At 40.1% G+C, this 13,988-nt stretch overlaps 1 protein-coding gene across 4 annotated transcripts in view; it reads right to left on the bottom strand.

Annotated features, from left to right (window-relative positions):
* The window catches only part of RGS12 (regulator of G protein signaling 12), a 93,230-nt gene extending 81,212 nt beyond the window's left edge, over positions 1-12,018 (bottom strand). For all 4 annotated transcript variants that reach the window (XM_054064858.1, XM_054064860.1, XM_054064859.1 and 1 more), the window contains exons 1-2: positions 11,872-12,018; positions 3,446-5,390 (exon numbers count right to left, since the gene is read on the bottom strand). In XM_054064858.1, the coding sequence (XP_053920833.1) occupies positions 3,446-5,302 (1,857 nt within the window). In that variant the 5' untranslated portion in view covers positions 5,303-5,390; positions 11,872-12,018. The remainder of the gene's footprint in view (positions 1-3,445; positions 5,391-11,871) is intronic.
* Positions 12,019-13,988: the final 1,970 nt, after the last annotated feature.

The raw sequence follows: 13,988 nt of genomic DNA, 5'->3' as shown, positions 1-13,988 counted from the left end.
ATCAGGCTTATAGCACTTAAGAAGCTTGTAGCCACCAGAAATCATCCTCAGTCGTTTCAATATTCAAAGCCACCTTCCATGATCTACCTCTTCAGTGAACTCCAGCAACATCATCAGGCCTCCCATTAGTCAGAGAGACCCCCCAAAAAAAATCTCATAAGAGCTTCAATAGAAACCTGTTCACAAGTAACTTTTAAGAAACATGGGAAATGTGAAGTTCAGTACAGGAAATAATTTTAGAGGTGCATAGGGCCAGAGATACCCTCCAGTAAATTTCAGTCAGAAGAGGTGGCACGGAACAAAAAATTCCCTGATTTGGTTCTTGTCTTCCGAACCATTTCAAAAGCCAAAGATCACAAAAAAAAAAAACCAAAAAAAAATTGTGAGATGAAAGCATGATCACTAGAAAGACTACAACACTAAAGAGAAAACAAAGCTCTACAAAAACGTGTTTACTTCCTCATAACCTTTAGTCTGAAATGCCATACCTGTTCCTACCCACAAGAGATACTTCCCAAGTCCAGTTAGGAAAGTGCAATTTTAAACAGATATGTTCACTAGAGCTTTCTCACATCTGTTCTTGTGCTCTGCACAATTCACAAGTGCAGCTATAAAATCAGTAAAGACTTTATGCTCCTCTTATACCCTACCAGCAGTGAACAGTACCACATATTATCCTGAATTACATGCTGTGATCATCACTGTTCAGCTGAACAGAAGTTCTGCTAGATAGAACTGCATCCAGGAACTCATGTACTTTCCCCAGAGTGTAACAAAAGCTTCAAGGAAGAATGTATGTAATATGGATGTGCAGGGTGCATCACAAAAAAAACCCTCTAGCCTTAGTAACCTTTTCTCCCTCTAGTGGCTTCTGCCCATTCCCAGTTGTAGGACGTATTACCCTTCAGTACTAATGTAAAAGACAAAAAAACCCACCCTTAATTAAAAAGCAATTTTAGGACAGCTCTGCCAAATGAAGCATTAGACTCAGCCACTAGGTTGTAAAAATACGAATGTAATCCCATGGGGCCACTTCATATACTTTATTCCATGACTGGAATGTGTCTGAGCATGCTGTGTAAAATCAATCCTTACCACTAAAAAAGGTCACAGGCAGTTGAGGATGTATAGTTTTCTAGCTAGCAGCATCTAACCCATCTGAATAATGTTAACAATGTTTTGGAATAAACAATCTTACCTCTTGTCTTCACACAAAGCAAAAGGAGAGTCTGAATTTCTGAATATCATTCTCTTACAAAAGCAAATTAGTGCAACTCTCACTTCCAAACAAGACCTCGATGAGCTTTTCTCATCAGTTTCAATACTGTTCAGTAATACTGACAAACAAAATTTAAATACAGAAGAGGGTCTGTGACCTTGATGAGCCTAAATACTAAAAGCCATGTAGGAACATTTCAAATGTGTCATGCAAGCAAATTTTTTATTAATCAAATAACAGAATGCTTATTTTATTAGTAAATAGACTTAAAATAGTAAATAGACTTAAAAGAGAAGATATTTAGTGTTGGAACATATATTCTGGTATATGAAAATGTGGGTGATACAGTAGATGAATTATCACTACTGTATATCCACATGTAGAACATTTTTCATCTTAAGCATAAAATTTCATGAGATTTTCATTAAAATATTCTTGACTTCCATGAAATAAATGTTTCAAACACAAAAATATTTTTTTAGTTTCAAATATCTGAAAAAAAATCTACACCATATCACTATCATGGACAATGCTGCAGACACAAACTTACTGCTGAGACCTGAGGACATTTCAACAGCATCCCATGCAGCTGTTTCCAAAGAGCACTTGGGACCAAAACCAGTACCAGGTACTGCATATAAAGAGGACTTTTCCTTGGTCCATCAGCAAAGAGATCATGAAGCATGTAGTGTTCAAGATAGCAAAGAGAACTGACTGTTAGTTGGGCAATGTTTACAAAGAAGGTGTTTCTGTTTGTATAATTTCTATTTGCTTTGTTTTTTCAAAAGTGTTAATCACCGATCACTTGAAATATAATACATTAGTGTAGGTCTGGTAAACATTGCTGCCTGTAGCAGCCACTTCACATTAAAAGTACACTTCACATTATAATAGTGTATAACTATTATATCTGCTAGTTTATGGCTTTTTTTTATTTTCAGCACAAACATACAAAATAACACGTGAATATTGTTGGCTTCACAGTGCAAGGAAAATAATCTCTTTCTATACCAAACCCAAAATATCCTGAAGTTCTGCATTCTATTCCCTCAAAAGTCTATGCCTGAGTATCATACAAATGCAAAGATTTTGATTAAAACAGTATGAAAGAACAAATGAACCTCTACCATCATCCACTTGCACGGCAGTTGGATTTTTTAATCAGGTGAAAAAACATTTGTTCAAAACCAGATTTAGATAGAGTGATGGACACTTGAATCAACCATATAAGCAATACTTCCTCATGGAAGGACAATGCTTCTTGAAGACTATTTGGAGTATAAATATAAAGTTCTGCCTTTCCCTGGAGTCAGCAAATGTTTTAGATACACTATAAGAGTTAGTAGCAGAGTTGTAAGACCAATAACCTCCACTTACTAGAGTCCAAGTTATCAACAACAGACTCCCATGAGATTAGTTCCTACAACAGCAAAATATGTATGTGACAAAGGGAACAGCATGTAATTATGTCGAATACGCCTCACACACTTTTTTTTTTTAGATCTCCTTGGTTTGGTTTATGGAAGCCTAATAGTAGACAAAACAAGTAGATGGAGCAGTAATTTGGAATAAAATTTGAATTACGGCTTACTGGCAAAATGTTAGATTTGTGACCTAACAGCAGACACTATGATCAACACTAACAACTATCCACTGATGTCAGTTTAATGCTTCTTGTAGGAGAGGTGTGCTGCAGTGAATTTTTACAATAATAAAATTGTCTTATTCAGTTAAAGTTGTGACTTGTATAACACAAGTTTTTGACTATTAGACTACATATCTATAAAACTAGATATCACTAAAATAAAAATATTTGCAAGTCAGCCTTCTATAAAAAAGGAACTAGACTGAAGATCCAAACTATTTCCATTCTTTTGCTGCCAGAGGTCAGAAGGAACTGAAGTTACTAGAATGTCATGTCTCCTTTTATTGCAATGCCACTGCAACATTTGGAAACAATGAAGAGACAAGAAAAAATATGAGAAAGCTCTAACAGACAACACTTCCAGCAGAAGTACAATTCCAGAACTGCATTCAATTAAACAGAAATATGTAAAGCCTCTGCAAAGGATAAAAAAAAATACTATTTTCTTCATCTTAAATTTTGTAAACTATATAATACATGTGTAAATTTTAGTATGCAAATATCATGGTGTAACAATACTGTAGGCTGCAGCCTTTGGGGTTTTTTGGTATTTTTAAGAAACAGTATCAACATATTCTTACCTTTTTATCTTCTTTAGACTTCCTAATATTGTGCAGTGGCCCAAATTTGTTCTGCATGCAAACCATCTTCTTAGACCACTCATTTTTATGAGATTTTAACTGTGGCTGACCAAAGCTGCCATCAACTCTGTATCTGTCAGCTGGAATCTTATTCATTGGAGGGGGAAGAGTTCCACAATTAACACTTGACCAGCCATCTGTAGAATCAGTGTAAGATTCCTGGTCACTAGCATTTCCATGCTGCCATTCTTGTAAAACATGCACAGGCAACCACCTTTGATTGCCTATGCCCACAGTGTTTTTCTTTGATGGAGGTACTGAATTTCGGGAGGAAACTAGTGGAACTTCAATACGAGCAGAAGGGCTCAAGTGTTTGTTTACATTTGGGGACTTATCGTTGGGAATTACTTCTAAAGGAATGTTTCCTTCTTGTTCATGACAGAAGCCATTCCAATGGGAAGAAGGCTGATTTTGTCCTCTTCCTACTGGATTTTCCCATATGCTGTTAGGAATGTGTTTACTCGGATTACTCCCTAAATCAACAACCAGAACTCTATTATTCTTTTCTTCTTGGTTAAAGTTTCCAATTCCACTATCACTGTTACTGCTTGTACTATTATTCTGATGAGCATCTGCATCACCGTCAAGAAAAGCCCTCGCACGCATTCCCTCAATCAATTCCCCCATATCCCTATACAGAACAGAAATAAACTGAAGAACAGGTAGAGATGATGTTGGAAACTCTAGACAGCCATTTGTGTCTGGATCTGCTGTACATTCCAGTCCAAAACGTCTTGCTATGCCCTGGTGAATTTTATGATGAAATAATTCAGGATCCACCATAAAAACATGGCAAGACGTCCTCAGAATCCCTTCATCTTCCGGAGCCAAGCTTGCATCATCATTTGTCTGCATTGTAACTAGTCCAAAGAATCTTCTATCATCTGGGCAAACAGCACTGAATGCCAGTTTCTCCGCAGGATATTCTGCCACTACACCTGATTTTTCACTGCAGAGCTGAATACAGTCATGCATTATCTTCATCAGCACCAGTGAATGGATTTTTTGTTCTGCACGCAGACGTCTCATGCATCCACGAATAGCCTGCAAACTCTCATTTTCCAAATTTGAGGTGGTTGAAGGAAGTTCAATTGAGCCTAGGTAACCTACAATCATAGCAACATTTAAAATGCTTGCATCCAATCCAAAGTCTTCTGCACTCTCCAGTCCAATTCTAAAAACCGAATCATCATTCAGGACTTTGGATATTTCCTCCTTTGACAGTAGGTTTGGATTGCTTACACTTTCATTTCCACTTTCAAATTTAATAGCAGCAGAATCTGAAAACGATCTTTGTTTTGGAGCACAATTATCTGAGTTACCAGCACAAAGAGTAGGATTCTCAAAGATCATGTTGAAAATGCCACCAGACTGCATTTCTTCAACAACTTTTTCTGCTCTATTTATACCAAGAGCTTTAGAGTCAGGTTTGGGTTTCAGCCATCCCTTCCCATCACAAAAACCAACTTCTTCATCACTTGAACATGAATCTATATGACTAATCCCTTCACCAATGACCATGCGCAGGACTCCAGAACATTTTCCTATAAGTTTCACGACATCTTCATGAGAGGCTTTTTTCACATTGATTTCATTAACTGCAAATATCTGATCTCCTGCTTTGAGTCCAACATAATCTGCAGGGCTTCCTTTCATAACACAACTAAGAACACAAGGAGCTTGTCCAGAAAGGGTAAACCCATAACCTGCTCTTCCTCTTGCAACTTCCACACTTCTTACCCGAGGAGGAGCATGCACGTTGAGCCGACGTTTGACCGTTTCCCCTGGTCTATACATATTGGGCTTTTTCCCAAAATAGGAAAACTTTTAATTAGTCCAATTTTTTATCATGTTCCACAGCATCACTCCTTCATCCAATGAAGCTCTGACAAAAGAAAGAAAAATACATTTTAATGATCTTTACTATTCAGAAATATTGCTAGTTGACTCTATCAAGAACTACTGCTAGACAATTAACACCATACTCAAAACAACTGAAAAAGAACAGGTACCACAGTCTTCATTTTACCAATGAGAAAGCAGTAGAAAAAGCAAATAAAGTGACAGTCCAAAATGACAAAGTAACTGAATGGCAAAGCAAAGAAGATAATCTAAGTCTTCCGTACAGCCTGTGTTCTTATACTACAGCAGGCTACATTCTCCTAAATCTACCATGTTAGGTACCTTCTCACTTAACTTCTGGCTTACTGCACATTTTACAGCAAAGTAAAAATCCAGTATGAAGCTCACCTACCCTTTCCCAGTAACATAAAAATTAGAGCTTATGTGTATCTACTCAGTTATAGCTCACCTCCATTTATACTCAAAGTACAGAAACAGGTATGAAACAGATTTGTGTAAAACAGGTCAGATGAATTACTCCTAGAGTTGTCTGCATCTCTCCACTGACTGATGTAAAGGCAAGTAATATAAGTACCTCAAACTTCAACTTTCAGGCATACATTTCAGTTCCATATGCGACAACAAACAGACGTTCAGTCATGCATTAGACCACAGGGATCCAAAATCAGATTTACTCTGTTACATCAATCAATTAATCTACTCAAAAATAACTTGTCAGAAAACAAACACTATAAAAAATGCATTTCAGTCAGTCATTCCAACATCCATGTGTTTTAGTTTAGATTAAAGCTTCCAAAAAAAGGAGGAGAAAAGAAGGAACCCCACATGCTGTTAGTATTAATCTAGTCATAACTTCACATTTAAAATAAAGCAACTTTATATGAACAGCAATAAATAATAGATTTTAGTACATTTTGGTGTCGACACTGAAATCTGCATGTCTCATTCTAAGTATACATGGGTAAATTCCACTGTTTTAATGAAGTTTCATCTACTAAGCAGGTTAAAATGCCTCCAAATGTTTTAATGCAAAGAATACATATGACAGCTTGTTCAACTTTTGGAACTATCCCCTTGTTGCACAATACGAACTTTTGCTTCCAGAGGTCTGGAGGATGACTGACTGAAATAACAGGAGGACTGCAGCTACATAAAATTGCAATAAACTGGGTCTGAGCAAGTGAGAATTAATCTGAAAATAATTCTCTGAGCTGGTTCTCCAGCTTATTCATAACTCAGACTCATTGTAACATACATAAAGTGTACAAGGTACTTGGAAGCAAGTATCATATATGTGTGCGCAAAAGGCCGAAAACAATAGGTAAATAGATACATATACACAGACACACACATTCCTTTATTGTATCAAAGGTGTTAAATGAGCTGCCTCCAACCTACCGCTTGCATAGAAGAAAAATGACCAAGAAACCCTTCTGACATTGCTCTCAGCTACAGAAATAACAAAAAAAACCTCACTCAAAATGTGATGCAATCCATAGCACACTACTTTCACAATATTTCTGCCCAGGACAGAACAAACAGATGGGCCACAACATCAAAAGTTCCACACAAAAAAAAAAAAAAAAATACCCTGGAATACAATTTAGGATCAAAGTCTCAACTATTTGACTACATATGTGCTGTTTGATTGATTACCAAATTTAAAAAGACACAGTTGTTTCTTGAATATTCTGCTACATACCAAACTACAGGACCCCTCCAAATCCTAAATACGACAGCCTTCAAGATACTCGAGACATTAACTTGGCTTTATTTTAAGCTTGTAGTTTGTATTTTTTAACAAACTGACATCACATCAGATTTTTATGTCACTGTGGTGCAGCTGTGACTGTTCAATGTAGTACAGCTTTTGCAAATTGTTTTAATATAGCAATTATCTCGCTTCAGTAACAACAGAGAAGCAGTTATTTGAGAAAATAACTTAGCTTTAAGAAGTAATATAAGTTCACACTTAACCTTTGAATGAAAATCACAACATAAGAAATTCTTTGCAAACATTTAACCAAACTCACACTTTGCTGTAAAATATCCCTGTCAAATTGCATCCAATCTTGTGCCTTAAACATAGACTGCCCTTTTCCTGATGAGGTCAAACTTTCACACCAAGAGATCACGGTGCATTCAGCTATAATTAGGTCTGGTACTTTCTGAGAATAATCATTAAACATTTCAAGATATATTTCTTCAACCAAAAAAAAAAATGGTTCCTGCCATCTAGGAGCACAAACAGACACATTTTAGTTTGCCTTACAGTGAATATTTCTGTTCCCTGATGTGTCCCTCGGGTACCCTCCAAACCTGCACTGCTTCTCCGGTCACACAAAGCACTGTAGTATATGGCACTTAGAAGTCTGCTACTAGCTTGCAAGAGCAGGGGAAACAATTAGAAGAGTATTCAATTATAAATAATCTGATTTAAAAAAATACGATAAAATAGAGTAGTGGCAAAAAAAAATCAATATTGTAATGTTGAAGTGGTCAATAAGAAAACTATCCAAGTATCCATCTATTCCAACTATCTTTCTAATCTATTAAAAGATACCCTCAAGGCAACTATCAAAACCACACAATGAAAGTGTAGTTAGGCTGATCTTGGGAAAAAGCAAACCACAGTCTTACCTCATGATTCCCTTTATCTCTATTCACAAGTGAATTTATCTATTTGCCTTCCTAACCTATGCCCCTTACACATCAAGTTTTTATTCCAGATGATGACAGATAAGGGACCACCATTCCAAAACCTGTCCATTACAACAAAAGAGTAGACTGCTAATACATTTCTCTAACGATTAAGTTCCAGAGGCATGAAGACCTATAGCTATTAATCTGAGTAATTTTTTTAGTATAAAGTTAGGAAGTAAAATAACATTAAGAGGCATTTTGCTATTAATACATATATATATTAATATATATGCATTAATATACAGTATAGTATATTAATAGTATATATGTATTAATATATAGTATATATTTTTGTATATATACAAATAAATTAAAAAAAGAACAAAAACAAAACTCTGTTACATCACTGAAAAGCCATGTCTTCCCTCCTTCAGTAGCTGAATATTATGACAAACTTTTTGTGCCACTTACACCCATGACAAATAACAGCTTATTGAATTTATCAAGGAAGCCTCAAGACAAAGCACAAATGTAGCTCTTCTGGGAAAAAACTCAACATTCAAATATGTTTTACTACAACAACGGAATGACAGGCAAACGGCAAAACTGTGAAAATAGTGTTTCTCATAACCAGAGAGATTCCAAGAGAGATCAGTTGAGTTACAAACTGTTAACAAACCAGTTTAAAATTAAATTATCAAATTATCTAATTGCCTTCATTTTCTGTTAATTTCTTTATAGATTTGAAACATGGAGCTAGAGATGTGCACAAAAATGGCACAAACTTCTACAGTTTCAAAGTAATTGTGCATCTGAATATTCTTTTCCAGTAACAGATCACAAAATGTGTAGTGTACCCAGTGAAACAAAGACACCATTTTATTTGCACCAATAGAAAACTCTGCAGGTGTGTGTCTGCATGGTTACTAAAACATGAAATTCCTAGTGAACTCTTCAACCTGTGATAATTGTCATGGGTAACCAAAGATAAAACTATTTGCACTGTTGATTTTCAGTTCAAAGTAAATACTGGATCTTACTGAGCCGAATAATAATATACTACTGTAATTGCTTCTAATAATTATAGCACTGAACTTTATTAATTTGGTAGCATAACTGCATGTCATATCTAATAGGTCAGAAAAATGGTTACACCATGATACTACATGTAGCCAAGCTTACTTTGACTTTCTGCTATCGCTAAATATGATAAAGTCTTAAAGAAAAAAGTCTGTACATTACCATAAACACATTAGTGAATATTAGTGATGAGGATAGATGCATTTTGTAGGAGAAAACATACCTACCTAATAAATAAGTCTTAAGCAAATAATACAGTTTTGTGACATTTCAATATACTCATTAGAAACACTGAAAATATAGAATTCCTACTATCACTTGAAAAGCATTGTAAATATAAAATAACGGCTATAATTTCAGAAAGTTCATTAAAAACTTTTACCAACACAGCTTAGTAATATGACACATAACAAATTTAGTAGTTTAATAACTACAGAATATTTCACAGGACACTTCAGACAGACACTAACATATACAAATTATGAGTTATTCAAGTATATGAACTAACATAATTTGCCCATATAATTAGCTTTTTCACAGAACTGCAAAACAAAAGAAACATTTGAGTTTTCTGCCAGCATACATTCTAGTCTACTATTTCAATCATTTTTGGGGTGCAAAATACCAAAAATACCAGTTATGGTGGAATTGTACTCGATGCCAGAAACACTGCATTTCCTTATGTAAAGTTTTTACATATCCACACTAGCTTTTCATGTTATTTTCAAACCCTCTACTATAGAGAAAATAATACTTATTTGCTTACTTTCAAGGCAGAGAGGTGGTTTGTTTCCTGCTTCTGCTCTTGTTAACTCATAGCAACAAAAAGAGCAAACAGAAACAGGAGTCATACTCCCGTTACACTCTATGTTAGACCATAAACTTATCAGAGAGAATAGGGGAGCATGTGAAGGTTAAGACTACATTACAGACCATCAGTTCGTCTTGAAAAGCCTTCGGAAATGAGCTGATACTCAGCACTACAATAGCCACGTTAAGATGCTCTTCTTTTTTTGAAAAGCAGGGAACCGGTTTGCTTCATTTTGTTTCTCAAGGCTGAGACTGTAACAGGATAAAGCATGCAAAGTGGAAGCACACAGAGGAAAGACTGTTCCCTCATCCCTCACACGTCTGTAAGTATTGCAAGAGTCTTCAGCATGGGCACCACTCATTAAGGTAGAACCAACTTTCACAAATGATCCCACTACAAAGATGAAATGAAGTTATAAAATTTGAATTCCACTCACTATTCAAATGCAGTACGTGTTTATAGACAAGTTACACGAGAAATATAACAGCACAACCTGTTGAAGACAGCTACCAGTTGTTTGAGAACTTGGGTGGGACAATATTTTAATAAATTTCACAATTAGTAACACATACCATTATGTTTCCTCTATAAGCAGCAACTGCTCCGCCAGAAAACAACTAAGCATACATATAGCGATCATTCAAAAAACACTGACTTTAATTAGTAACAGCAGGATAAAAAAATAGCTGTTAATGAAAACTCTACTCACACTGAAGATAACGTACAAAGTGTAAAGAACACAAATAAGATATTTGCTCTGACAAGACTCATGAGACTAAGAGCAAAGTTTTCTAATGGTCTTGTATAAATGTGTTTACATGTCAGATTAATTATTTTCTTGTATTTAATAACATGAAGAGGTTTTGTTGTTAGTTTGTTGTGTTTCATAGAATCACTAGGTTGGAAAAGACCTTTGAGATCATCAAGCCCAACCGTACCTGCCCACTACTAAATCATACCTCTAAGCGCTTAATTTACTCATCTTTTAAATACCTCCAGGGACGGTGACTCAACCACCTCCCTGGGGAGCCTCTGCCAGTGCTCAATAACCCTTTTGGTGAAGAAACTTTTCCTGATGTCCAATCTGAAACTCCCTTGGCACAACTTGAGGCCATTCCCTCTCATCCTGTCACTTAGAAGAGGAGACCAACACCCACCTCTCATCCTGTCACTAGGAAGAAGATATCAACATTCCCATTTCTACAACCTCTTTTCAGGCAGTTGTAGCCAGTGATAAGGTCTCCCCTCAGCCTCCTTCTCTCGCAGCTAAACAATCCCAGTTCCCTCAGCTGCTCGTTGTAAGACTTGTTCTTGTTTAAGAACCTGAAAAGGTTTTGCTGCTAGCCGGTTACAGTTAAGAACTTGAAAAGGTTTTGTTGGTAGCTTGTTGCATTTAAGAGCCTGAGAAGGTTTTGTTGCTGGCTGGTTGCATTTCAGAACCTGGAAAGGGTTTGTTGGGAGTTCGTTGCGTTTAAGAACCTGAAAAGGGTTCGTTGGGAGCTTTTTTCCCCCTCTTCTCTTGCAAACAGTTTGCAGAACGGCTGGGACGCCGCGAAAAGGGCAGCATTACAGGGCAGTCTTTCAGCCTGAAGCAGCGACAAGCCCGGGGAAAGCCTTGAGATGGTTGGCACTCACAGGCGAAGGCGAGCTCCAGGAGCGGGACGGGTGCCTCCCGCTGCAGAGAGCTGCTCCGAAAGTTCTGTTCGGCGACCCGTGGGCTGCCCCTTATCCCGGGGGGGTGGAGCCGCGGGGAGAAGCGGCACCTGAGCCCGCAGGGTCGCTTAGAAAACCGAAGCGCTAAAAGAAGAGAGGACGAGAAGCGCCCTCCCCACCGCCCCCACCCCACCCGGGGGTCGCAGGGCGGGGGGGGCGCTGCCCGCCCCGCTGTTCCCGCCCCGCTGTTCCCCCATCGCGCTCCCCTCCCCCCTCGGCGCCCCGCTCGCCTCCCGCCGGGCTCAGACCCACTCACCCCCGTCTCCCCGGGACCTCCGGCTACTCTGGCGAGGCAGCGGCTCCCCGGTCACCGAGGAGACGGGCGCCGGGCTCCGCCACACAGCGCTCCGGCCACTGGCTGCAAGGAGCTGTCAGTCACCGCGCTCAACCCGGCAGGGGTGGCGGTCGGGCTCCCGGACAGAGAAAAGGGAGAGACAATACCCGAAGCTAAAGAACTACAGATTCCGGCATGCACCGCGCGGCCAGCTCCCTGCGACAGCAGCGAGTCTGTCCCTCGCAAGGCACGCCGGGAGTTGTAGTTCCTCGGACTCCGCCGGCCGCCTCTCCCGGGCGCGGCGGGCAGCGGGCGGGGGAGCGGAGCGCGCAGGCGCGTGCTGCCCGCGCCGTTTCGAACGGGGCTTCGCGGCGGGAGGGGAGGGAGGGGGGCGAGGGCTGTGTCAGAACAGGCTGCGCCGCTGGGCTGAGACCGATGGCGTGAGGTTTAACCAGGCCAAATGCTGGGTCCTGCGCTTAGAGCACAACAACCCTGCGCAGCGCTACAGACTGGGGGAAGAGTGGCTGGAAAGCTGCCTGGAGGAGAAGGACCTGGGGGTGTCGGCTGGCAGCAGCTGTGTGTGAGCCAGTGTGTGCCCAGGTGGCCAAGAGGGCCAATGGCTTCTTAGCTTGTATCAGAAACGGTGTGACCAGCAGGTCCAGGGAGGTGATTCTGCCCCTGTAGTCGGCACTGGTGAGACCGCACCTCGAATCCTGTGTTCAGTTCAGGGCCCCTCACCACGAGAAGGATGTTGAGCCTCTGGAGCATGTCCAGAGAAGAGCAACGAAGCTGGTGAGGGGGCTGGAGAACAAGTCTTATGAGGAGCGGCTAAGAGAGCTGGGGTTGTTTAGCCTGGAGAAAAGGAGGCTGAGGGGAGACCTTATTGCTCTCTACAGCTACCTGAAAGGAGGTTGTGGAGAGGAGGGAGCTGGGCTCTTCTCCCAAGTGACAGGGGACAGTACAAGGGAGAATGGTCTCAAGCTGCACCAGGGGAGGTTCAGGCTGGACATCAGGAAAAAGAATTTCATAGAAGGCATCATCAGGCACTGGCAGAGGCTGCCCAGGGAGATGATTGAGTCACCATCCCTGGAGGTATTTAAGAGACAGGCAGACAAGGTGCTCAGGGACGTGGTTTAGTGGCAGATAGGAATGGTTGGACTCAATGATCCAAGAGGTCTTTCCCAACCTGGTGATTCTATCATTCTGTAAAGTGCTGGGTCACTACAAATCGTTCGGTCTTCTCGGCTGTGGAAGGATGAAGTGAAGCCGTTCTGGTATAGGCACACCAATGACATCAGCTGGCAAGGAGACAGGCTCCTTAAAATAGCCTGCAGCTCTGAAGTGGTGCTGAGAAATTGTGGAATCACAGAAGTGTTAAGGCTGGAAAACCTCTAAGATCATCCAGTTCTACCATCAGCCCAAGACCACTGTGCCGACCAAACCATGTATCAAAGCATTGTATCTACTTCCAGGGCATCCCTTCCCTGAGCAGCCTGGTCTAATGCTTCACCACTCTCCGTAAAGATAATTTTCCTAATATCCAATCTAAACCTCCCCTGGCACAACTTGAAGTCGTTTCCTCTCATCCTATCACTTGTCAGTTGGGAGAAAAGACCAACACTCACCTTTCTACAACCTCCTTTCATGGGGCTGTAGACAGTGCTAAGGTCCCCCTTCAGTTTCCTTTTCTCCAGGCTAACCTATCCCAGTTCTCTCAGCCGCTCCTCATGAGACTTATACTCCAGACCTTTCACCAGCTTCATTGTCCGTCTCTGGACATGCTCCGACACCTCAATGTCCTTCTTGTACTGAGGTCCCCAAAGCTGAACACAGTATTCAAGGTACAGCACCAAATACAGGGGAGCGATCACTTTGCTAGTCATGCTGGCTACACTAGTTCTGACACAAGCAGGATGCTGTTGGCCTTCCTGACCACCTAGGCACACTGCTGGCTTATGTTCAGCTGGCTGTCAACCAGCACTCCATGATGTTTTTCTGCTTCTGTAAGGGAAGATTGGTTAACTGCGTATTTCAAACAGTCTGACCTTGTGAAAAGCTGTAACAAGAAAATCTCTTTGAAAGTGACAAGTAGTAGACTA

Source organism: Cuculus canorus, chromosome 4 (assembly GCF_017976375.1).
Source record: "Cuculus canorus isolate bCucCan1 chromosome 4, bCucCan1.pri, whole genome shotgun sequence".
In the NCBI taxonomy this organism is placed as follows: Eukaryota; Metazoa; Chordata; class Aves; order Cuculiformes; family Cuculidae; genus Cuculus; species Cuculus canorus.
This window is presented reverse-complemented; position numbering and strand designations above follow the sequence as displayed.